This window comes from Balaenoptera borealis (assembly GCF_965194805.1).
Source record: "Balaenoptera borealis genome assembly, chromosome: 16".
NCBI classification, from domain to species: domain Eukaryota; kingdom Metazoa; phylum Chordata; class Mammalia; order Artiodactyla; family Balaenopteridae; genus Balaenoptera; species Balaenoptera borealis.
Window position 1 is genome coordinate 23,852,303 of NC_138872.1, and position 26,027 is coordinate 23,878,329.

At 44.3% G+C, this 26,027-nt stretch overlaps 1 protein-coding gene and 1 long non-coding RNA gene across 6 annotated transcripts in view; one reads left to right on the forward strand and one right to left on the reverse strand.

Annotated features, from left to right (window-relative positions):
* The window catches only part of PHF20 (PHD finger protein 20), a 134,739-nt gene extending 109,127 nt beyond the window's left edge, over positions 1-25,612 (reverse strand). For 2 of the 5 annotated variants that reach the window (XM_082359373.1, XM_082359372.1), the window contains exons 1-2: positions 5,117-5,215; positions 1,849-1,964 (exon numbers count right to left, since the gene is read on the reverse strand). In XM_082359373.1, the coding sequence (XP_082215499.1) occupies positions 1,849-1,931 (83 nt within the window). In that variant the 5' untranslated portion in view covers positions 1,932-1,964; positions 5,117-5,215. Of the gene's footprint in view, positions 1-1,848; positions 1,965-5,116; positions 5,216-21,638; positions 21,723-25,458 lie in introns of those variants that run through there. The other 3 variants (XM_082359370.1, XM_082359371.1, XM_082359369.1) reach the window with 3 other exon arrangements.
* LOC309613011 lies at positions 11,207-13,846 on the forward strand. The gene is made up of 2 exons (XR_014235463.1): positions 11,207-11,321; positions 11,484-13,846. It is a non-coding gene; the product is annotated as an uncharacterized lncRNA (long non-coding RNA).
* Positions 25,613-26,027: the final 415 nt, after the last annotated feature.

The following is a 26,027-nucleotide window of genomic DNA, read 5'->3' on the forward strand; positions in this document are numbered from 1 at the left end:
TTTGAAAGACAATTTGGTAGTTTCTTGCAGAATTAAACATACTCTTACCATATGATCCAGTAATCACACTCTTTAGTATTTACCCAAATGAGTTGAAAAGTTATGTCCACATAGAAACTTGCACACAGGACCTCCCTGGTGGTGCAGTGGTTAAGAATCCACCTGCCAATTCAGGGGACACAGGTTTGAGCCCTGGTCCGGGAAGATCCCACACGCCGCGGAGCAACTAAGCCCAGGCGCCACAACTACTGAGCCTGCACTCTAGAGCCCGCGAGCCACAACTACTGAGCCCAAACGCCTAGAGCCCATGCTCCACAACAAGAGAAGCCACTGCAATGAGAAGCCCACGCACCGCAATGAAGAGTAGCCTCTCCACAACTAGAGAAAGCCCGCATGCAGCAATGAAGACCCAATGCAGCCAAAAATAAATAAATAAATAAGAAATTAGGATGAATATGTCATATCACTATGGGTAAATCACAAAAACATGAAATACAGGAGAGGAACAATGAGAACACTTATAGGAATTTTTTTAAAATACCCAAAGTGATGCTAACTAGTATTATTTATGGATACATACAGTAAAAATGTAAAACATGGACAGAAAGGACAGAACTAACTACAGGACGCTTGCTGCCTCTAAGGAATGCAGGAGGGGAACTGAATTGGGAAGGGTATAAAAGGTACTTCCATTATACCAGAAATGTTTTATGTCCTTTATTTTTTTAAATATAAGTAAAATAAAAGTGTTAATATTCAGTAATTCTGAGTGATAAGTACACAGATTATTTTATAGTTAACTGTACTTTTAAACTTTTTCTATATTTTATTTTTTTCCCCCAAATTTAAAAAGAATTCTTTCTCTTGATTAAGCTGCCTTAAAAAAATACTGAGGGAAACCAAAAAAGGGAAATAATTATAGAAATACAAACAGCCTAAAAACAACTAGGTGTTCAAAGTGTCTCTAATTTTTATATCAAATCTCCCAGCCCCAAAAGGCAGCAGAGACACTTTCTACCCCAGGCATTTCCCCTGCTTCCCTTCCCATCTTCTCTTCCTACACCCCAGGAGCTGGTCAGCCTATTTTGAGATAACCTTCAAGAGCACTATACTCTTCCTTATGAAAATTCACAGAAAGGTTTGAGTTCTGAAACTCCCACTTTCACCTTAAGCATTAACTAATGACTAAATTCTAGGATATCCTCAACAACAACCATCATTTTACAGTTTATAAGGCCTTTTCCAACATATCCTATTATTTGATTCTCAGAAAAAAGTCTGTGAGGTCACTATTACTAGTACTCACATTTATAGAGGAAGCGGATGCTCAAAGTGGTTAATTACCAGCCAGAGGTCACAAGTCAATGACAGAGTCGGGACTACAACCTCTCAGCCTCTGAATCTAATCATCCCTAAAATATGATGACTGAGTTTCAACTGTACAACAATACACCCAGAAAACAGGAGGAGTTGTTCACAACACACAAGCTGTTCCAATCTAACCCCTTTTCTTCATTCTTCCATCCCTGATCTTTCAGACAGGCAGCCAAGAGCAAGAAAGCTGCCACTATTAATCTTCCCTTACCTACAGCCACTCCTGCTTCTTCTTCCCATAACTCCTTCAGATGAACAGGCAGAGAAGGGAAACAAATATAACAGGATGGTCCCCTTAACACAGGGATCCCGGCACCAAAGACAAAGGACAGCTCTAGACTTAAGTCTCCTTCCACCTTCCAAGAGTCAGGGAGCAGGAAAACACTACAGAAAAGCCCAGGCTACCCCTCTTTATCAGTGCTGGCAAAAGTCCTTTACTGAAGGGATTTAATTAACAGAAAAATGTAAAAGTACCAGTTTTTTAATCGGTCCCGGGCTTCCAACTGGGCTCCCACTTCAAAGCTGATTCCTCGTCTGTTAGGTGGATGCTTTGTCATTTTCAGTCATCAACGGGGGCTGCCTTTATTCTCCTGAAAAAGCCAATTAAATATTTATGAAACTTAGGCAAAGTCTGCCCAGAGTGGAGTAACACTCACTACACAGAAAAGACAAACAGGCATTATTCAAAACACAAAGCTCCAGGAAACCCTGTCAGCGTCCTCCTTTACTCCTGCCCTCATTCTAACACAGGTGTGTCCTCCACTGGTTCCTCCTTCTCTATTATGCAGCATCCTGTAGTCTCTGGAACTGTAAAGAGACCCTCCCTCAACACTGCTTACCAAGAATTCACCTATAAGGGGCACCTCTCAGAACACCAAAAAAACAATCACTCTCAGAATTAAATTTAATCATTTGCTGAAGTATGCAACAAATACCTGCTGAGAGATTATTTAGGAAAACAATCGTCAAGACCAAAAGAGATGCAGTTCCTGGCCTCATGAAGCCTCCAGTCTACTGGGGGAAAACAAAAATGTAGCCAGTAAACAGACAAATGACTTAACTGCAAGCTGTAACTGCTATGAATTTTAAGTGCTACAAAGGAAGCGAACAAAAGCTGAATGCTGATTTCTGGCCCTACTTTTGGAAGGCTGGACAAGAAAGATCTATTTATTCATTCTTTGATCTATTTATATATTTTTTGATTTATTTATATTTCTACCCATTCTTGAGTACATTCTGACAATTTATTGATATATTTTCCCAATTTTTTATCGAGCCTTTTGGTACTGGAATTGATGGTCATTTTCTATATGAGTAAAATTTATTTTTAGGGGCTAGTAGTGGTGGTTCTGATGGAGATGTAGCCACTCTGAGTTCTCGGGGCACTTGAGCAGGCGACCTCCATAGAGCAAGGCTATCCCTGAGTAAATTCTCTCCCACTGAACTTTGGAACCCAACAGCCTGCACTGCCAGGGCAGTATCTGCCTCATACCAGGAGGGCAAACTTTGCAATGGATGAATGAGGAATAATCACAAAAGTGGGACCTCATGGGAATTCCCTGGCCATCCAGTTGTTAGGACTCAGAGCTTTCTTTCACTGCCCTGGGTCCGGGTTCAAACGAAGATCCCGCAAGCCGTGCAGTGTGGCTAAAAAAATTAAAAATGGGAAAAAAAAAAAAGTGGGTTCTCATATCTAATGTGTAATACCATCACACTTTCTTGCAATATATTACATGAAAAAGCAGGATGTAAAATTACACCCCTTTGAGCTCAAATAAAAATTCATGTGCACTTAAAAAAAAAAGACAGTTAGAAAAAAAAAAGGTTGTAAGTGATCTTTTCCTCTTAAACAGTTTCCTAAATTTATTGTTTTTCATAATGGAAATTTTCCATAAGAAAAAATATATGTAATGTAAAGGATGAGCTATCCATTACATTAAACAACTCATTCTGAAGGGCTGATATTGGAGAACGCACAAAGCAAATCAGACCAAGAAAGGAATGGTTGACAGTTGTAACTAAGGAATCTGAAACCTAATAAACTGAAAAGCTACGTCAAGTAAGAGTATTTGGATTATATGGACCCTAGCAAAGGGAGAGTCAGAGGCTTGACTGGCTATACTTCTTCACACTCTCCAGGAAATTGAGATATGATAGCTGACATAGGTAAATCCAATCAGTAGAAGAGTCTTCACTTTGACTTACGAGAAACACCACCTCAAATTATCTCTTTATTTTTGACTTCATGTATACCAATAGTTTCGCCTCTCAGATTATATGAAAAGGTGAAGCCAGACAAGAATAAAGACAGAGTGGCACTGAAAACTCACCAGAGTAGGGCTTCCCTGGTGGCGCAGTGGTTAGGAACCCGCCTGCCAATGCAGGGGACGCGGGTTAGAGCCCTGGTCCGGGAAGATCCCACATGCTGCGGAGCAACTAAGCCCATGCACCACAACTACTGAGCCCCCGTGCCACAACTACTGAAGCCCATGCACCTAGAGCCCGTGCTCCACAACAAGAGAAGCCACCACAATGAGAAGCCCGCGCACTGCAATGAAGAGTAGCCCCTGCTCACCGCAACTAGAGAAAAGCCTGCGTGAAGCAACAAAGACCCAATGCAGCCAAAAATAAATAAATAAATAAATAAATTTTTTTTAATTAAAAAGAAAACTCACCAGAGCAGCTAGTATTTATCAGACTTCATGCAGGGAGACAGCTCCCTTTTATAGATGTCATGTAATATAGTGTAATGTAATAGGATTAAATGCTTGGCCTTTAATCCTCAGCCCCACCCTTTATTAGCTGAATGAATCTGGGTAAATTACTTAATCCCTCTGAATTTGTTTCCCCTCCCTAAAATAGGGATGGTGATAATAGTACCTATCTCCAGGCAGTGGGTGTGAAAACTAAATGAGATAATCCATTTAAGGAACACTGGTACAAAGTAAGGACTACATAGTTTGTAGCTACTAATAATTCTGTTATCACAAATGAAGAAATTAGGTTTAAAGTAATTGGGCTAAGGTTCAGGTGCTAAGTGACCAGCCCCAGAACAAAAGCCCAGGTCTCCTTGATTTCTGAATTAATTCTTTTACCACACAACTTCCCGAGGACGCCTTCCACTAAATACAGGAGTGTGGGAACAAGGCAGTGAATGAAAATGAGCAAATTATTCTTAATGGCTCAAGAAAACCAATTCCTCTTGAGGCTGAATTGTCGAAGGTTTTCCTTATCATGAACTGAAACCTGTTTCACTGTAACTCTGACCCACTTATTTGTTTTATTTATTTATTTATGGTTGCGTTGTGCGGCGAGCGGGGGGCTACTCTTTGTTGCGGTGCGCGGGTTCTACTCTTCTCATTGCGATGGCTTCGCTTGTTGCAGAGCATGTTAGGCACACGGGCTTCAGTAGTTTCGGGACGCAGGCTCAGTAGTTGTGGCATGCTGGCTCCAGAGCGCAGGCTCAGTAGCTGTGGTGCACAGGCTTAGTTGCTACACGGCATGTGGGATCTTCCCGGACCAGGGATCGAACCCGTGTCCCCTGCATTGGCAGGCAGATTCTTAACCACTGCGCCACCAGGGAAGTCCCTGAGCCACTTATTTGAAGCTTCACTATCTGTTATCACACAGAACAAGACTAAGGAATAATCTGGCTTTTATGACCCATGCCCAAATCTTCCCTCCACTCCTCTGGGGATGGCAGAGTTTGTTTTTAAATTTCACATTAATTCATTCAACAAACCATTAGTGAGCACTGTCAGTAAGGCACTGTGCTGGAAATCAGGAATCAGAAATCCAACTCAGTCGCAGCTCCAGTCCACCCAGGAAGACGAACACAAATCTGAGAAGAGATGAAGGAGCTCTAACAAAGGTCAAGGTGAGGGACAATCACCGCAAAGTCTCAATTTAATTTGACAAATCTACTAAAGAATAAAAAAGAGTTCAAGACAGAAGCAGGAATTTAAAAGATTACATAAGAAGTACGTTTTTAGGGGCTTCCCTGGTGGCGCAGTGGTTGGGAATCCGCCTGCCAATGCAGGGCACACGGGTTCGTGCCCCGGTCTGGGAAGATCCCACATGCCGCGGAGCGGCTGGGCCCGTGAGCCACACCTACTGAGCCTGCGCGTCTGGAGCCTGTGCCCCGCAACAAGAGAGCTGCGATGGTGAGGGGCCCGCGCACCGCAATGAAGAGTGGCCCCCACTTGCCACAACTGGAGAAAGCCCTTACACAGAAACGAAGACCCAACACAGCCAAAAATAAAAAAAAAAATTAATTCATTAATTAAAAAAAAAAAAAAAAAAAGAAGTACGTTTTTACTTCTAACATTTAGGGGTTTTTAAAAAATTTTTTTTAATTTATTTTATTTATTTATTTATTTATTTATTTATGGCTGCATTTGGGTCTTCGTTGCTTCACATTTAGTTTTAAACACAAATTTTTCTCAAGAGGCAAGAGAGCTAAGATTCTGTAGCTTTTAACTTACCCATTCTTCAGGGCCTGTTTTTTTCTACCAAAAAGCTCTAGCTTCCAGAATAGGAAAAGGAAATATGTTTAGTATGGACATCCAGAAAAACTATGAGAAAAAATCTGATGCAATCTGTATTCACAAATGATTCCACTTAAAGACCTTGGCAGGACTTCAAACTACTCCTTTACATTCAAATTTCCCTACAGGGAATTCCCTGGTGGTCCAGTGGTTAGGACTCCACGCTTCCACTGCATGGGGCATGGGTTCGATCCCTGTAGGGAACTAAGATTCCGCAAGCCACGAAGCATGGCAAAAAAAAAAATTTTTTTTTTAAACAACTTTTCCTACAATGTGAGCTCACTGCTACACAGGAGACAGAGAGCCCAGTTTATTTCCTTAAATACAGTATAGGCAGTCAATGCCCCTGCATCAATGACAATGAAAACTTTAAATGTACACTGTGTAATACAGTTTAAAGGGCACTTTCACAAACAACAAACTGGGAGAAAATAACTGCAACACATATGACCAAAGGGCTAACTTCCTTTATTAACGAAGAGTGCATACAAACCAAGAACGAAAAAAGTAAAAAAAAAAAAAAAAAAAAAGAACGAAAAAAGTTAAACAACTCACTTACGCGCAAAGCGTATGGGCTTCTCTGTGGCGCTGTGGTTAAGAATCTACCTGCCAATGCAGGGGACACGGGTTCGATCCCTGGTCCAGGAATATCCCACATGCCATGGAGGAACTGAGCCTGTGCACCACAACTACTGAGCCTGTGCTCTAGAGCCCGCGAGCCACAACTACTGAGCCCGCGTGCTACAACTACTGAAGCCTGCGCGCCTAGAGCCTGTGCTCCGCAACAAGGGAAGCCACCGCAATGAGAAGCCCGCACACCACTACAAAGAGCAGTCCCCGCTCGCCGCAACTAGAGAAAGCCCGCGTGCAGCAACGAAGACCCAACACAGCCAAAAATAAATAAATAAATTTATTTTAAAAAAAAAAAAATGGGCAAAGTGTAAGAACTGGCAGGTTCCCAGGGAAGGGGGAGGTTGGGGGAGGTTGGGGGGGGGGGCGGGGAATAATGTAAAGGTCTAATAAGCATGTGATATTATATAATCCACATAACCTCACCCTAAATTAAAGGAAATGCAAATCAAAATAACAATTTTTCAATTCTCAGACTAAAAATTTCAAGGTAAAATACCCAGTGTCTTCAGGGATGAGGGAAAAAAGATGCTTATACACTGTTGGTAGAAGCATAAATTGGAAAATCTTTTCTAGAGGCAACTTGGCGCTATCTACAAAATGCAAATGACCTGCAACCCAGCAGTCCCCATTGCCAGTAACTTATCCGACAGATACATCCCCCAAAGTCTGCCAAATTACCTGTAAGGATGAACAATATAGTTTTGTAATTTCTGCAGCTAAAATGTCCATCAAAACAGAGGGCTAGTTAAATGAATTATGGCCATCTATACAATGGAATGTTGTACATCTATTAAAAGGAAAACTGACTGGGCTTCTCTGGTGGTGCAGTGGTTAAGAATCCGCCTGCCAGTGCAGGGGTCATGGGTTCGATCCCTGGCCCGGGAAGATCCCACATGCCACAGAGCAACTAGGCCCATGCGCCACAACTACTGAGCCTGCGCTCTTAGAGCCCGTGAGCCACAACTACCAAAACCTGTGTGCCTAGAGCCCGTGCTCCACAACAAGAGAAGCCACCGCAATAAGAAGCCTGCGCACCGCAGTGAAAGACTAGCCCCTGCTCGCCGCAACTAGAGAAAGCCTGCGCACAGCAACTAAGACCCAATGCAGACAAAAATTAATTAATTAATTAATTAATTAAATTTTTTAAAAATGGCAATCTGTAGATGCTGATATGGAGCCATCTACAAGATACATTGTCAAATAAAACAAGCATGGTGTAGAGGCCTGTGTCTGGTATTATCTCTTTAATGCAAACAGACAGATCTATTATAGTATATGCATAAAATTATTTCTTGGAAGGAAGAAAATAACTGTTTTAAGTAGTTCCCTTAATGAAAGGAATAGAGCATGAAAATTTGACTTCTCATTTTTTACCCTTCTGTGTTGTTAGAATTTTTTAACCATAAGAATGTACTTCTGGGGCTTCCCTGGTGGCTCAGTGGTTAAGAATCTGCCTGCCAATGCGAGGGACACGGGTTCGAGCCCTGGTCCGGGAAGATCTCACATGCCGCAGAGAAACTAAGCCCGTGCACCACAACTACTGAGCCTGTGCTCTAGAGTCCACACGCCACAACTACTGAAGCCCACACGCCTACGGCCTGTGCTCCACAACAAAAAGAAGCCACCACAATGAGAAGCCCGGTCACCGCAACTAGAGAAAGCCCACGCGCAGCAATGGAGACCCAATACAGCCATAAATTAATTAATTAATTAATTAATTAATTAATTAATTTTTAAAATACATTAAAAAAATAATGTACTTCTTTGTTTTTACTTTAATTGTCAGCAGGGATTATCTACTTGGTAATATTTTAATTTTGAATTACTTCTTTATATTTCTTCATATTTTTAAAAAATAGATTATTTAAATATGTAAAAGGCTTTCATCCTTACACTATTTTCTGAACCTACACAACTGCCAAATGATGTAGTTAGGACTAAATGTGATATTCCCATCGTACAGAAAGGAAACTGAGGTTCAGAGGGGCTAACTGCTTTCAAGGTCCTCCAAGGCAGGAGACATGTCTCTTACCCCAGGTAACAGGATTTTCCAAGAGGTAGACAAACCATTTCTTGAAGGCCCTTCCTCTTTCCCTTACCAAAGTCCATGCTATGCTTATACTCATGCCTTTAAACATAAACATAGTTTGAATACAGGAAGATGAAGCAATTGGATGCTTTTCAAATGCTGTGACAGAATTATTACACCGTTATATAGCAAGCAGAAATATTTAATCTTTCAGAAAGGACAACACCTAAGAATGGCCCAGCTGTGAGAAAACTGGAACACTTGACCCACTGCCTGAGGCCCTGACCATGGCCATCTTTTTATACCTCAATCTGGAAGAAAGGAACAAGCTGTAAAACTGCTTCTACACTTGGAGTCAGTAATTTCAATCAGAAGGATACAATCCAGGATAAAAATAAATCATTTGTGAAAATGAGAAAAAAACAATAGCTCTTTACATACGATGCTGGGGAAGCTAAATATAACTTACATGTTTAATGATAAGAGAAGGACTTCCCTGGTGGCACATTGGTTAGGAATCCGCCTGCCAAAGCAGGAGACACAGGTTCAATCCCTGGTCCGGGAAGATCCCACGTGCTGCAGAGCAACTAAGCCCGTGCACCACAACTACTGAGCCTGCGCTCTAGAGCCCACGAGCCACAACTACTGAAGCCCGCATGCCTAGAGCCCGTGCTCCACAACAACAGTAGCTACGGCAATGAGAAGCCCACACACTACAATGAAGAGCAGCCCCCGCTCGCCGCAACTAGAGAAAGCCCGCGCGCAGCAATGAAGACCCAAAGCAACCAAAAAATAAATAAAAATATTAAAAATAATAATAGTAAGAGAATATTTAAATAAAACCTAATGTAGTAGGTCTACACTTTAAGCTCCATTAGGGAAAGGAATGACTGATACTCAACAGATGCCTAATAAATTAAATAAAGAATGTTACTCAGCTACTAAAATGATAAAGATGTGAACCAACCTTACAAAAGGAGAGCAGAACAAGACCTACATAAGAAACACTGATAATAGTGATAATAACTAATTCTACAAATGTTAAGTCATGTAATCCTTACAACCACCACAAAGACAAGTACTATTATTAATCCTCGTTGTAAAGATAAAACAGAGAGGAACAGGGAAAAGTGAGGGACACCCTAGGACACCCATATAGAAAGGGGCTGAGCCAGGATTTGAATCTAGGCCCTGCAGCTCCAGATTCTTAACCATTACCACACGTTAGTCTATGAGCTACATCTTCGGATTCTCTTTTGTAACTCATCAAATGAGGATTAATGGTCCCTATCTCGGGTGCTAAAAGGAAAAGATCTGCAGGACTTCTGTAGCGGTCCAGAGGTTAAGACCGCGCTTCCACTGCAGGGACTGTGGGTTCGATTCCTGGCCAGGGAACTAAGATCCCACAAGCTGTGCAGCATAGCAAAAAAAAAAAGAAAGATTTGCAAAGCCCCTATATGTCTAGCACAAAGTAGGTACTCAAAAAACGGCAGCAGAATTTTCTGAATTCATAATGCATTTATATTTAATGTTGTACTGACAGGGACCCTGGATTTTATTTTGGGAGAGGTTTAAGAGTACTGCAGCCATGGTAACTGGAGGTCCTGTCTCAGCAACTGCATTGTGCTCGGGGACAGGTACTGAGGGCTCAAAGTAACAAAGAATTTGTGATAGGTGGGCATGGAACAAGATCTTTCAATGAGTCGGCTCTAGACAGGGTTAAGGGAAAATAAACTCTAGAAAGAATGTCAACCACCAGAAACTACAGAACAGGCTTTACAATAATCTAATAGTGCTTACACCAGGCTTGCAATTCAACCTCCATTAAAGGGTGATGGTGCCTTTCAAACTGAGGGACACTGCAAGTGAAAGACCAGCTTAAATCTTTATGCCTCAGGCTTCCCTGGTGGCACAGTGGTTAAGAATCCTCCTGCTAATGCAGGGGACAAGGGTTCGAGCCCTGGTGCGGGAAGATCCCACATGCCGTGGAGCAACTAAGCCCGTGCACCACGACTACTAAGCCTGCGCTCTAGAGCCCACGAGCCACAACTACTGAAGCCCATGCGCCTAGAGACCGTACTCCGCAACAAGAGAAGCCATCGCAATGAGAAGCCCGCGCACCGCAACAAAGAGTAGCCCCTGCTCGCCGCAACTAGAGAACACAACTAGAGAAAGCCCACGCGCAGCAACAAAGACCCAATGCAACCAAAAATAAATGAATAAAAATGTTTTTTTAGGGGACTTCCCTGGTGGCGCAGTGGTTAAGAATCCGCCTGCCAATACAGGGCACACGGGTTCGAGCCCTGGTCCAGGAAGATCCCACATGCCGCGGAGCAACTAACTCTGTGTGCCACAACTACTGAGCCTGTGCTCTAGAGCCCACGAGCCACAACTACTGAGCCCACGAGCCACAACTACTGAGCCCGTGTGCCACAACTACTGAGCCCACGCACCTAGAGCCCTTGCTCTGAAACAAGAGAAGCCACCGCAATGAGAAGCCCGCACACCACAACAGAGTAGCCCCCGCTCATCGCAACTAAAGAAACGCCCACGTGCAGCAACGAAGAAACCCAGCCAAAAAATAAATAAAAAATAAATAAATAAATTTATTAAAAAAAAAAATGTTTTTTTAAATGTTTAAAAAAATCATCTTTGCGGTGTCTTTCTGTTGGCGGCGGTTTGGCAGCCTTTGCTGCGTCTGCAGGACCCAAAGCTCTAGATCACTGGGTGCAGCCCAGGTAACGGAAACTGGAAAAAGCTCGAGGGGACGCCGTCCACACTCCGCGGGAGTGAGCGGGATGCGGAACCTGCTTCCGGAATTTTCGGGCCACATTACCACCATTATCCCGCCGCGCTCAACGGGTCCTGTGGCAACCAGCATGCTACAGGACCCGCCCCAGGTTCCCATGGTAGCAGCAGCATTTATGGTCCCTGGACAGGGCCATGTGATCTTTGAGGATGTGGCTGTGTCCTCCCAGGAGGAGTGGGGTCTCCTTAACGATGCTCAGAGACTCCTCTACTGTGACGTGATGCTGGAGAACCTGTCACTTATAGCCTCCCTGGGGTGTTGGCGTGCAGTAGGTACTGAGGAGGCTGCTTCTGAACAATGTGTTTCTGTAGAACTAGTGACACAAGACAGGAATCCAAATCCAGACCCATCTATCCTGAAGACTCTTACTTCGGATACGGGTGCCCTGGTAGAGAAAGATGTTTTGTACCTGGCTGAGCACCAAGGAGTGCATCCTGGGCTGAAACCGTCCTCTTCTGGGGCCTGTGGGAAAATGTTCACTTCTCACCTACAGCAGCACCAGAAGCAGCCCATTGGAGAGAAACACCTCAGAAGCGAGGAGAATGGGGCCTTGCTTGTGACGAGCTGCAAAGTCTTTTTACCCGTCAATATGTTCACATGCGGAGAGGTTGAGAAGGCTTTCCTAGGCAGCTTGGGCTTTCCCCCACACCAGCCCTCCCACTATGGAGAGCACCCAGGTACAAGCAGGCAGAGCAGGGAGGTCTCTCACCCTGGGGAAGGGCATTACGAGTGCAGCGAATGTGGCAAAGCCTTCAGTAAGAAGTATAAATTCACGGACCACCTGAGAGTTCACACTGGTGAAAAACCTTGAGTGCAGTGACTGCGGGAAGTTCTTTAGACTCACCTCCAGTCTTACTCACCATAGGAAGGTTCATACAGGAAAAAGGCTTTATGAGTGCTGTAATTGTGGGAAAGTGTTTGCCCACAAATATAAACTTGTTGAGCACCAGAGAATCCACACTGGAGAAAGATCCTATGAGTGTAATCAATGTGGGAAAGCCTTCCTTCAAAAGGATACACTTGTTCAGCACCAAAAAGTCCACACTGGAGAAAATCCTAAGAGCAGTGAATGTGGGAAGCCCTTCCTTTACAAAAAAAATCTCCTTGTGCATCATAGGATCCATATTGGAGAAAAGCCTTATGGGTGTAGCAAATGTGGGAAGTCATTCATCTTCAAAAAAAGGCTTCTTGATCACCAGCGAATCCATACTGGAGAAAAGCCTTATATGTGCAGTGAATGTGGGAAAGCCTATGTCTACAAAGGAAGTCTTGTTGTGCATAAGAGAATTCACACCGGAGAAAAGGCTTATGGGTGTAAATGTGGGAAGTTCTTTACAAGCAGCTCTGCCCTCAGTAAACACCAGAATGTTCACACTGCAGAAAGGCCTTATGAGTGCAGTGAATGTGGGAAAGCTTTCAAGGTCAAAATTAAACTTGTTGAGCACCAGAGAATCCACACTGGAGAAAGACCCTATGAGTGTAATCAATGTGGGAAAGCCTTCAAGCTCAAGCATACACTTGTTCGGCACCAAACTGTCCACACTGGAGAAAAGCCTTTTAATTGCAATGAATGTGGCAAGCCTTTCAGTTACAAAACAAGTCTTCTTGAGCACCAGAGAATCCACACTGGAGAAAGGCCTCATACGTGCAGTAAATGTGGGGAAGCCTTTGTCTACAGAGGAAGTCTTGTTGTCCACCAGAGAATCCACACTGGAGAAAGGCCTTATATGTGCAGTGAATGTGGAGAAGCCTTTGTCTACAGAAGAAGTCTTATTGTCCACCAGGTAATCCATACTAGAGAAAAACCTTGAGTGTAGTTCTTTGCAGGCAGCTTCAGGCTCATAAAAAACAAGAAAGTTCACACTGGAGAAATGCCCTCCAAACTTATGCTTTCCTTCACTTGAGTTAATATCTAGCAACATATAGATTAGGTGTCATAGAGGAAGTGAAAATTTGACTTATATGCAGCCAAACTTTCATAGAGTGGTAGTATCCTGATACAGTCTTACCAGAAGCACCAGACGTGAGTTCCTGTTCTTTAGATTCTTATCAACACTTGGTATGGTCAGGCTTTCTAACTTCAGTGATGTAAGAGGTGTATAGTGGTATCTAGTGATTTTAACTAGTATTTCCCTATTGACATGATGTTGAGTGGTTTTTCATGTGATAATTTCCATTCATAGTTTTTTGAAATTTCTGTTCATATGATTTGTCATCTTAATTACTGAGTTTTGACATTTCTTCATGGATTATTGATTAAGGTCCTCTAATGGAAATATCTGACATTATTTTCATCCAGAATTGGTCTTCTCATTTCAGTAGCTTTTCCAGAGAAAAAGTTTTCAGCTTTAATGGAGACTTATTTGTCCATTTATTCTCTTACTGTTTATGCTTTTGGTGTTCTATCAATAAATGAAAAATGTTTCCCAAATTTAAAAAAAAACAAAAAACAAACCATCTTTATGCCTCCTTCATTCAATAAATATTTACTGAGTGCCTGCTATCTGCCAGGTGCTGGAGATAGATGCTGGGAGGATGAGATACCCCCGGCCCTGTTCTCTAGTGGGGAAGGCAGGAACATGATAAACACAAATACAAATAAGATCATTTCTGGGAGGCTATGTTCTGTGGCGGAAAACCCAACAAAACAATGTGAGCCAGTGACACGGCAGGACCACTTTAGATACGGCTGTTAGAAAGAACTCTGAGGAGCTGAGGTCTCAGCAGAGATCTAAATGACAAGGCAAGGGACTTCCCTGGTGGCGCAGTGGTTAAGAATCCGCCTGACAATGCAGGGGACACAGGTTCGATCCCTGGTCCGGGAAGATCCCACATGCCTCAGAGCAACTAAGCCCATGCGCCACAACTACTGAGCCTGTGCTCTAGAGCCCGCGAGCCACAACTACTGAAGCCGGCGCGCCTACAGCCCGTGCTCCGCAGCAAGAGAAGCCACCGCGATGAGAAGCCTGCACACCACAACCAAGAGTACTCCCCGCTCGCCACAACTAGAGAAAGCCCACACACAGCAACGAAGACCCAATGTAGCCATAAAAATATAAACAAACAAATAAATAAATAAGTCTACCTTTAAAATAAATAAATAAATGACAAGGAGATAGATAGATAATCTACCTTTAAAATAAATAAATGACAAGGAGACAACCATGTGAAGATCCAGAGGAAGAGAATTCTAGGTAGAGGGGAAGTCCTAGAGGCAAGGTGCCTCAGGAAGGAATGAGCTCCGCTCCCCTCACAGCCCTGAGCCTAGGAGGTGGAGATGCTCCCTGCAGCCCTCACCACTGTTACAGAAAAGCATAAACAATATCAGCAGGTCCAGTGACACCTACGTCTCACAGGAGGAAGCTTCCAAGGGGACTCTGCCAAAGTTCTGTCTTGGAGGAAGGCCAGGGAGTACTTAGGGATGGGAGCAGACAGGTTTCAGACTCAGATTCTGGGGAATCCTGGCTCCACTCATTGCTGGCTAAGTGAAGATGAGAAAAATCACTGAGCCTCCCTCTGTTTGCCCATCTATAAAAGCAGATTAATAACCCCTACGTCCTGGGATTCTGAGGATAAGCGAGCTAACAGATGTCAAGTGCTTAGCACAGTACACACTAAATATTCAATATTGGTGATAAAATGGCTGTGTGATAGTAGTAGCACTAGCAAAAAGGACATCAGACACAAAGGATTACAGTCAATATTATTATGCAATATTAACAAATAGTATCCAATACAAAGAACATAAAAGAGCATATCTTTAGTCCTAGGGAAGTGACAAGTTGGTTCAAGTAGGAGCAAGGGCCCCTCCATCACTATCCTCTCCTCAACAACACAGAAAGAAGACTGGGTATAGGGCTTCCCTGGTGGCGCAGTGGTTGAGAGTCTGCCTGCCAATGCAGGGGACACGGGTTCGAGCCCTGGTCTGGGAAGATCCCACATGCCGCGGAGCGACTAGGCCCGTGCGCCACAATTGCTGAGCCTGCGCGTCTGGAGCCTGTGCTCCGCAACAAGAGAGGTCGCGATAGTGAGAGGCCGGTGCACCGCGATGAAGAGTGGCCCCCACTTGCCGCAACTGGAGAAGGCCCTCGCACAGAAACGAAGACCCAACACAGCCATAAATAAATAAATAAATACAATTTAAAAATAAATAAATTAAGCAAATAATTTAAAAAAAAAAAAAAAGAAGACTGGGTCTAAAGCCAACCATTACCACTCCTTCAGGCCCTTGCCCAAGTCACACTAAAAGAGCTGAATTAGCCTCTTTCACTTGAAAGGGTAAGGAAGGAAACAAAGGGAAGAGGGGAGGAAAGTAAGGAGGCAGGAAGAAAAAGGCCCCCCCAAAAAATTCCCTTACCCTCTTCCCAGATACTTGAAATACTTTCTCTAAGAGCCAACCTTTTCCTTACACAATTAAAATTCAGACAGACAGCAAACACAGGTTCATTCCGAATTACTGAGAATGAATTGGTTAAATCAGCAGATCTTCCCAGAAACAATGGAAAGGGCCTAGTGCCCAGGCTTGACTCCAGAATATATTTGCTAAATGACCTTTGGCATATTACTCAACCTCACTGAGCTAATCATCTTATCCTCACAAGTTCCTTCTCCTTTTCTCCCCATCACAGTTTAAGGCTCCAAGACTGGCCAATGTGTCAAGCTAGAAACATGGGCATCACCCTTGCATCTCACTCTCAGTCACCATTTTGTCACATCTACTTCTAGGTTTCTCCCATTGCCCAGTGGTTGCCGAGTTCAGGTCCCCATCAGTTCTAATCCAATTACCGCAACAACTCTCAATGGAGCTCAAAACCTCCAGCCACATCCTCCCCAGATCCAAATCAATATTGTCTTACAAACTGACTTCTGAGTGCTTATTTTATGACATACAGTATTCTAAGTGCTTTACATACACATCGTCTCATTTAGCATCTACCTCACAGGTTTGTAATGAGGATTACTATTATCCCTGTTTCAGAGGTGCAAAAACTAAGGTTCAGAAAGTAAGCTGCCCAAATGACAAAGCTACCAAGTATTGGCACAAGGAGCTGAACCCAGGTAATCTGACTAGCCAACTACTGCACTGTGGCTACTATTCATCAATGCTGCTACAGTAGTATTTCTAAAGCACAAATCTAATGAGACTCCTCTGTTTAAAACACTTCAGGTTATATGTCAATTATATCTCAAATGAAGAAAAAAAAAAAAAAAAACCTCAGTAGTTCCCCTACAGAACAGACTTCAAACTACTAGTGCAGCATCAAGGCCATCAGTGAGCTAGCCATTATGACCAAACCAAACCGGGGGTTGTTAGAAACGGGAGCTTACAAGGAGAGGAGCAGACAAGCTCAGCAGAGGGCCAGCGGCGTATGGTGGTTATGAGCCAGAACTCCGAAATGAGACTGCCTGGGTTTGGACCCCAGCTCCACCATTTTCCAGATAACCTTGCACAAGTCATCTCCTCTCTGAGCCTCAGGCTCCTTATCTGTAAAATGGGGACAGTACCAGTACCTACTTCATACCTTCATACAGGTGCTGTGAAGATAAAAATTACTTAGCACAGAGTCTAGCACACAATAAGCCCTCATGCCGCCCACACACCAAGACTCCTTGCAGTGCTGCTTCCTCTGCCTGGTCCTTCAGACTGGGCTCAGCCATCAGCACCTCGCCAAGGGCGCTGGGCCAGGGCCCACTCCATTATTCGCCCATGGCAGCCTTGCCTGCCATCTGGACCACAACCCAGCACCCTACATTGAAATTGCCTGTTTCTGAGCCTATCTCTCCTCAGGCATTTAACTCCTCATACGCACCCCCAGCAACTAACAAGCAGCGCCCTTACTTAGCAGTCAGATGCTTGTTAAATGAGATAACCTCAGCTTCCTTATTGGCAAAACAGGAAGAAAGATAGGAAAGAGACCTGTATCACCCACCTTAAGGGATGTAGGGATTCAAGGAGACAATGATATGGAGGCTCTTTGAGAAATGCTATCCACAGGTAAATGTAGGAACTGTTATCACTCCATGGGGGAAGGGGGAGGAAGGCAAAGCACACGGAACGAGGCCCCTGAAAACAGACCACAATTCTGCCCCTGGAGTCTAAGAAAAGCTGTACCAGCCTATAAATGGCGGAAGGCAGCTCTGGAGCAGGTTTGTGTGGGTTCCTTTTAGGGAAGGGAATCTTTTTTTAAATATACCTGACTAAACTGTTCTTACAGGATTCCTTAATTGAGGCATCACTATATTACAAATGAAAATAATTTGGAGATAGAGTCATTACCCCAGGGGACCTCCAAAGACATTTTCCTAAGTTACAACTGATTCACTGCCCATGGGGCTTTAAAGATAAATAAAAATTATTTAACAGTCAATTAATTACCTTATTCTTTAAGTATTAACTTTTGTTCCTGCTCTTTATTATTAACACCAGAAAGTGGCTTTTACTGAGTTTTCACCACAGGCTAAATCCTTGACAAATATCTCATTCCCAACAATGCAGAGAAGTTATCAGTATTATCCCATTTTACAGAGGAGGGAAAGGAGGCTTAGAGCAAATAACTTGCCGATGGTCACCTGGCTAGGAGGAAGAGCTGGGATTTGAGAAACAGGACCTCCTCCAAAACCCACTGTATTTATACTGCGTTTAAAAGTAAGGCCTTTGAGGGAATTCCCTGGCAGTCCAGTGGATAGGGGGCCCCGGGTTTGATCCTTGGTCCGGGAACTAAGATCCTGCAAGACGCGGCCAAAAAAATTAGAAAATTGAAAAAAATAAGGCCTTTGAACAACAAGGTCCTACTGTATAGCACAGAGAACTATATTCAGTATTCTATGATAAACCATAATGGAAAAGAATATAAAAAAAGAATGTATATATATGTATAACTGAATCACTGCTGTACAGCAGAAATTAACACAACATTGTAAATCAACTATACTTCAATTATTAAAAAAACCACAATAATATAGGGGATTTTACAAACATTTTGTAAGAGGAATAAAACAAAATTATGGTAACATATACTCAACTCTTCACAGCTCACCAAGTTTTAATAATCTTATAAATTAGATTTTCTTATTCCCATTTTACAGATTAGGAAATGGAGAGAAAGGGTAACATTTACTGATACTTACAATGATAGATGTGAGGTAGTTATGATGATACTTGAGAAAGAAAACAGAGGTCCAGATATGTTAGAAACTTGCCATGCTGGAAGTCTGCCTCCAATGTCTGTGCTACAGGGAGAGTCCCAAGACGTTTGAGCCCACGCCCAAGTGACATGTAGCCCCAACAGAGTGGCAGATGCTAGAATGCAAACTCGGGCATTCTGCCTCCAAATTCTGGTCCTTCACCACCACATACCACGCAGCCTGGACATGAAAGGTGGCCTCTTAAACTATCTTGCCTTTCTGAATTGCAGATGTATAATTCTCATATAGGTCACAGCATGACCGACGTCCTACTCATCAAAGCACTTTGGACAGCATTCACCACTCCATGAGACTTAGAGACTGTCAAGCAGACCAAACCAGCCATGCACCGGGGCATCAAGAAGGGGAGAAATGCAGCCTCAGCTAGGAGAGTTTGGCTTTTACAATTAAGGGATGTTTACATGGTCAGGAACAGAATCTGAGATGAGGTGGCAAGGCCACCTCTTGTCTCAACAGTGCCTCAGTCCTGCGTTCCAGGCTGCCACCTGTTTGATATTGTGACTAATGTGACTTATTCAAACCTTGAGGGAGAAAGGTAAGGCAGCTGTAGAGAGGAGGATGTAAGAGCACCAGGCTTGCAGGCAAAGCAACCTGGGTCATTAGCCAAATGACCTTGGACAAATAAATTACTTAATCTCAGTTTTCCTGTCTATTAGATGAGGATAATGGAAAAATTGTAAAGATTCAATAAGACCTAACAGAGTGCTCCAAAAAATGCTAACTAAAATGCCCACATTTCCAGGCTAGGGTTCTTCAACCTATAAATCCCAGCACCTGTATAAGCAAGGAAGGCACGTCAATCCACCTAGCCATGTGCCTTTTCCACAGGAAAAAGAGACCTCTTGAAAATCAGGTCTCTACTAGGACAAGATGAGACCTCTTACATCATCTAAGATGCCTGGGAGTCAGTCTTTAAAATCTTAGGATTATGTTCCTGACAAGGGAAAAGCTCTTATCAAATAAAACCATCATTTAAAATCCTTTCCCAGGCCCCTCCTCTTCTTCCTTCCCCTAAGTCCACTGATTCAGGAACCACCTCCCTTTCATACAACTGCCCTATTTATGTTTGGTGACTCATACCCAGCTGCTAAAATTTTACAGGATTTCTACAAGCTCACCTCTTCCATTATTTGGCCAAAGAAAGCAAAGGACAGTTGATACCTAGCACAAGATCTAGCAAAGTTGTCACAGCATTACTACAAATCAAGGTTTCAATTTTCAACAGGTTACCCCAAAGTTAATCAACAACCTGTAAAGGTCAGTTGCTGAGATGAATAAGACAGGGACAGCATCCTCCCTCTCCAAGCTTACAATCTAATTAAGGAGGCTCTGACTAAACACACATTTTGGTTTAAAGTATGTTTATCAAAAAAAAAAAGAACGTTTATCAAGAAACATGTAAACATCCCATCACTTCCTAGAAAGATGAGGAAGGGGGATTAGGAGGTTATATACATCTTTGATCCCTGATTTCCAGGTAACATCAGCAGCTGCCCTTGAGAATAATCAGGTGTTCTCAAATTGTTAGCTTTACTCACTGAAGTTATTTAAAATTTAAATTTCTTATCATTGTCCTTAGCAACTTGTCAGGTTTTGTGGCTGAGTGTGTTCCTAGAAGGAAGAGCATTTAGAAGTAATTTTTAAATGAAGTTTGGGGACTTCCCTGGTGGCGCAGTGGTTGAGAATCCACCTGCCAATGCAGGGGACACGGGTTCGATCCCTGGTCTGGGAAGATCCCACATGCTGCAGAGCAACTGGGCCCGTGCGCCACAACTACTAAGCTTGCGCTCTAGAGCCCGCGAGCCACAACTACTGAAGCCCGCGCGCCTAGAGCCTGTGCTCCGCAGCAAGAGAAGCCACCGCAATAAGAAGCACACGCACCGCAGGGAAGAGTAGCCCCCGCTCGCCGCAACTAGAGAAAGCCCACGCGCAGCAACGAAGACCCAATACAGCCAAAAATAAATTAATAAAATAAATAAATTTGTTTAAAAAAATGAAGTTTGAACTTAGGATACACTTTCAAATTTGATAGGGTGTTTAAGCACCTTTAAAATCCAGGATGAAGAACCAGCTAGCTGACTTCCTTGAGACCTTGAGAGAAGATGGCTAAACGCATTACATTCACTTTCCCCAAACTCCAGCCAAAGGCACACTACCTGCTTCATTTTTAAATTTCATTCTACCTACTCTGCTAATTCAAAGCAAAAAAGAAAGCTGGGGTGAGGAGGAGGGAAAAACATTTTAAAAATACACATCAGCTAAGAGAACTTCCAAATAAACAAAATTGCATGTCAACTACAGACTCCCTCTTAGTGATTCAGGGAAGTAGCTAACATTGAATGGAGAATTCAAGGAAGACTTCTTTGAGAAGCTTAGACAGTTCTGAATGAAATAAAGCATGGAAATGGCAGAGGACACGGAGGCAGAAGAATGCTAAAGCTGGGTGTGAAGACAAGGTGGCTGCCTCGGCTAGAAAAGAGGCAGTGGCAGAAGTGACTCGGACATGGAAATGATTGGCAGCATGCCCAAAAGAGCACGTGAAGGAAATCAGATCTGCTACAAGCTCCCACAGACACTGGGTTTCTAAGCAAGGCACGAACAAAGGCTCAGAGCAGGGTAGACCTTGGAGATAATCAGCCCCTCACTTTACAAATGGGGAGAATGAGGTCCAGTAGTATTAAGTAACTTGCCTGAGGTCTCACAGTGAGTGGAAGAGCTGGGACTAGAGCCAAATCCAGATCAAATCCGTTACTGAAGAGGATCTATCTGACACTCATGTGAGGGATGGGGGGAAGGGAGAGGACCAGGACACAAAATAGTCTAGTCATTCAGGTTTGTCCTGATTAGGGCCCAGAATAGGATCATGCTGGGAAAAGGCCACGACAGGTGATAGCCAGGGAAATAGGTACAGATGACCTAAGACACTTAGAAAGGAAAAACCCACTAAGACTTAAAAATAGATGTGGATACAAAAGGAGAGAGAGCATCATAAGCCATGATTCCCACCAAAGAATAATGTCATATTCCCACCAGCATTCACCTTTGTGAAGCTCCATACAGAGACAAGTCAGCGGCTTCCATTCAGGGTCCAGGCACCTGAGTCTCCAAGGCCCATTTCCAGGACCTAGAAAATCGAGAAGGACTCCTTGGAAATTCCAATACCTGTGACCCTGTTGACTTGGAGTATCTCAGAATCACTACCCATGGTAGGGTAATAGATGAGGAACCAGAGAGGCAAGCTGGCTGATTACTACATGGGATTTACTAGAATGATTTTATGTCAAGAGTTATGTTTACCTTCAATCAAGAAATAGTTAAGCATTTATTTATTTATTTTTTATTTTTTTACATAAATTTGTTTATTTGTTTTTGGCTGCGTTGGGTCTTCGTTGCTGCGCAAGGGCTTTCTCTAGTTGCAGCGAGCGGGGGCTACTTTTCGTTGCGGTGCGCAGGCTTCTCATTGCAGTGGCTTCTCTTAATGCAGAGCACAGGCTCTAGGCATGCGGGCTTCAGTAGTTGTGGCATGCACGTTCAGTAGTTGTGGCACACAGACTTAGTTGCTCCACGGCATGTGGGATCTTCCCGGACCAGGGCTCGAACCCATGTCCCCTGCATTGGCAGGCGGATTCTCAACCACTGCGCCACCAGGGAAGTCCCAAGAAATTGTTAAGCATTTAAATTTGACAAAATACACAGGTATCAAACTCCTGCAGAAGTTCCAGCCATGATTTTAAAAGTTAAATGCTAGAATAACTACAAATGAATATAAATAGTAGTCCTCCAAAGGGGACTTGTACAAACTCTAAGGAATGCGCGTCTAGATAAAGAGAGAATGGAAAATAATATCCCAGCTTAAAGCTAACCACCACCTTCCTATTTTCAAAGAGAAATCTTTAACTTTGTGCACAGAACCTAACTACTCAAGTGTAGTTCAGTAATACTAACATCACCTGGGAATTAGAAAAGAATATACTCAGGCCCCATCCTAAACCTACTGGATTAGAATCAGCATTTTAGCAAGACATTCCCCACCCCAGGTGATTTATTTGCACATTCAAGTTTGAGCAGCACTGGTGCAGAATACTTTAAGGGTGGACTATATATAGCACTATACAGATAGAGTACCAAACAGGCAAATAAGAGACAAAGTATCTGTTCATTTTCTGTATACCATATTTTATTAGGTACTGCTCAGACAGACCTCCAATGTTTTTTAATGAATTTGGTACTTACTAATGACCACATGATATAAATGTGGGATCCATTTCACTTCCTGAAATAACACAGCTCTAGCGTTTTCATGCACATCAAATTTAAAACAGCTTAGTTGTTCTGAAAATACAATAATGATTCATTTTATTCAAGTTCCAACACTGAGTTCAGAGCACTTCACCACAAGCCCCATTAATTCCTACAGGTTCCTGGGAGTATCATTAAATCCCCCAGCATCCCTAAGAAGCAGGTGCTTGGCAAACATCCAATCTTCAAATGAGATTCAGAAGGACGTGGTCCTGAAAATGCAGTATTTTTCTGCCTTGTCCTGCCAGGGTAGCTTCTCGGGCTCAAACTCTCTCCCGCACTGAGGCCTCATACAGCTGCACACTCAAGTACTTCCCGAAAGGGAGAAAGGTCAGAGGTGTCATTATCCCATAAGCACTTGAGATTCCAGCTGTGGAGAAATTAATCTGGTTCGTTCCCGCTGAGAAGCCCTGAGTAAGATCTGGAAAGACAGAGGGAAATACAAAAGAAAGAACCTACTGAGAGGCTCTTAGGAGAGGAGAGGTCTCAGACATTTGCAGATTTTAAGGAGGGGGTTGGGGGCAAGGCTTGGCAGATAAGTGAGAGGATTACGGGGAGAGGTAAATATCCATCTCCCACTTCTCCCCCAGGAACAACAACAACAAAAAAAGAGTGACCAAGAGATTCCTCCAAATGACCTCCTTTCTTGATAAAAGGAAGGAAAAAAGCCAATGTAGGGAGGAACCGTATGAGTTGGAAGCAAGACTAAAGAATCTCTTGAGGGTTTTTTGGTTTTGTTTTTTTCTAACGAAGGGAAATAAAGCAAAGGAGAAAACAGTACCCATCTAACCAGAATCTTATAGGAAGCAAACCACCAGGAGGATTAAGAGCGCTGTGAATAACCAAAGAAAGGCAAGGGGGATTCCCTTCCAGTTTAAATCCAGTGCTGGGGAGTCAGGCAGCCCTGGACTTGAAGCCACTTCCAGAGCAAGGGGAGGAAAAAGGAAAATCTTTACAGCCACCAGTAAGCAGAGCAGTGTCCAAAGAAAGAAAGAAACCAGAAAAATGCCCGGGGATAGGGCAAGCCAAGAGAAAAGAGTTCCTGTTAGCAGAAAAGTAAAAGATAAAGCAGACATATGGGAGACAACATGCACGCAACCCCTTTAGGATGGGCGGGGAGATCCTCCCCTAGGGGGAGGGGACTTCAGGAGGTAAGACTAGGAAGTGTGCACAGAAAAAAGGCCACAGAAGCAGAGAAAGTGTGGTGCTGAAGATATTTATTCACCAGAGGAAGGAAGAAGAAATAGGTGCACTGCCCTGACAGGGGGAGCACCTAAAGGGAAACAGGGTTCCAAAGAGGGAAGGAAGCTGAGGAAAGAAAATATCTTGGATGGCAAAAAAGCTCAGGAACCATGGACCATCGTATGGAAATGAACAAACTCAGAAAAAAGGTGCGCCATCCCAGATTTAACAAGCACCAGGAAGGTGGCTGCACCCTGAGAATTGTGTAACCAAAAGTAGTGCATGCTGTACATCTGGAGGGCACAGGAAACAAATACACTGTCAGATATGAAAATCTCCCCCAGGAAATAAGGTGGTCGGATTTAGAGAACTCATGAAAAACGGTGCAACCCCAAGAACAGAGTGACTGGAAAAAGCAGTGAATTCCCTTGTGTAAATACAAATATGTATCCTAAAATTTCAGGATTTGGATCTCATTTTCGGTAGACTCTGAAAATGAGGTGCACTCCCAGATTTTGAAAGAGCAGGGAAAGGAAGCAGCCCCTAAATTTAAGAAATTCTGGAAAGCACGTTGCCAGATTTGGGGCCTGGAAAAGGGAATTCTTCCTCGATTTTGTGCGAATATAAGTACCCCCAAAACCTTGATTAATGGACCCCAGATTTAAGACTCGCTAATGGGAAGAACCCCAAAATTTGAAAGGGGATGCTTACTCAGACTGGAGGCTCGAAAAGGGAGTGTCCTCCCAGTTTGGGGGTCGTGGGGCAAGGGATACATCCTCAGTTGGGCAGGCTTTGGAAATTTAGATAACATCCCAGGGCTGGAGCTTAAGAAAGGGGGTGCACCGACCACATTTTCTAAAAACTATAGAGAAAGGGGACACTCCCATAGTCTGGCGCTTGAGAAAGGGGTGTGCTCCCCAGAATAGGATAAAAGAGTCAATAAAAGAAAACGCGTTCCCAAAGCACAAGGCAACGGCAGGGGTTGCTGGTGGAGCTCTCGAGGGCCACACAGCTCAGGCTCCGGCCCTAGCGCTTACACCCCACCCCCAACACGGCCCGCTCCGCGCCCCGGGCCCCGCACCCCGCAGTCCAGCCCCCTCGGGAGTCGCTGATTGGCCGCAGCCACCGTCACTCCTGCGGGCAGCCCTAGGGATTGGGCGCCGCTCGCACGCCCGCCACGCTCTCAGCAGCGGTCCCCGGGCCTCCCTCCCGGCTGGGCGAGCCGGGCCAGGCGGGGAGCGGGGCCGGGTAGGAGACCGGAGCAGCGGTGGCGTCCATCACCGTCCCCGCCCGCACAGCGCGCGCGCAACGCTCCCGGCCCGACCCGACCCTGCCCCAGCCAGCCGGCTTCACCTCGCCGCGCCTTGCCGCGAGCTCACCTCACAGCCCCGCTCCGGCTGCTCCGCTCCGGGTCCAACCGACTGAAGGACTCTGCGTGCTGCGCACCACGTGACCCCGGGGACGCGCCCAGCGTATCCCCCGCCCCCCACACACACGCACCATCGACTCCACCGACTGACGCAGCGCCTCAGCTGCCCCGCCCTCGGCCCCGCCCCACCCGATCACCGTGGCGACGGCTCGGGCGGGACACGCCCACTGCCCTGAGGCGCGGGAACAGGCCTGCTCCCGGGTCCGGAGCACGAAGTCCCCTCTCACTCGTATCCACTGTGATCACACGAAGCCCAGGACTGGACACTATCCATCACCTGTTAATTTTGCCTCCTGAATGCATCTCGAAGCCTCCTACTTCTCTCCATCCTGCTGCCAGCACTCCAGTCTAGTCCACCGTCACCTCTCTCCTAGATGATGGTTGTCCTCTCCACCCAATTACTCTTCCCCCTTCCAATACATTCACACTCAGACAGCGGGAGCTTTTCAAAACGCAACTATATTCACAGCCATCCCCTGCTCAAAGCCCGTTGCCCACTGTTCTTCAGATTACGATCTA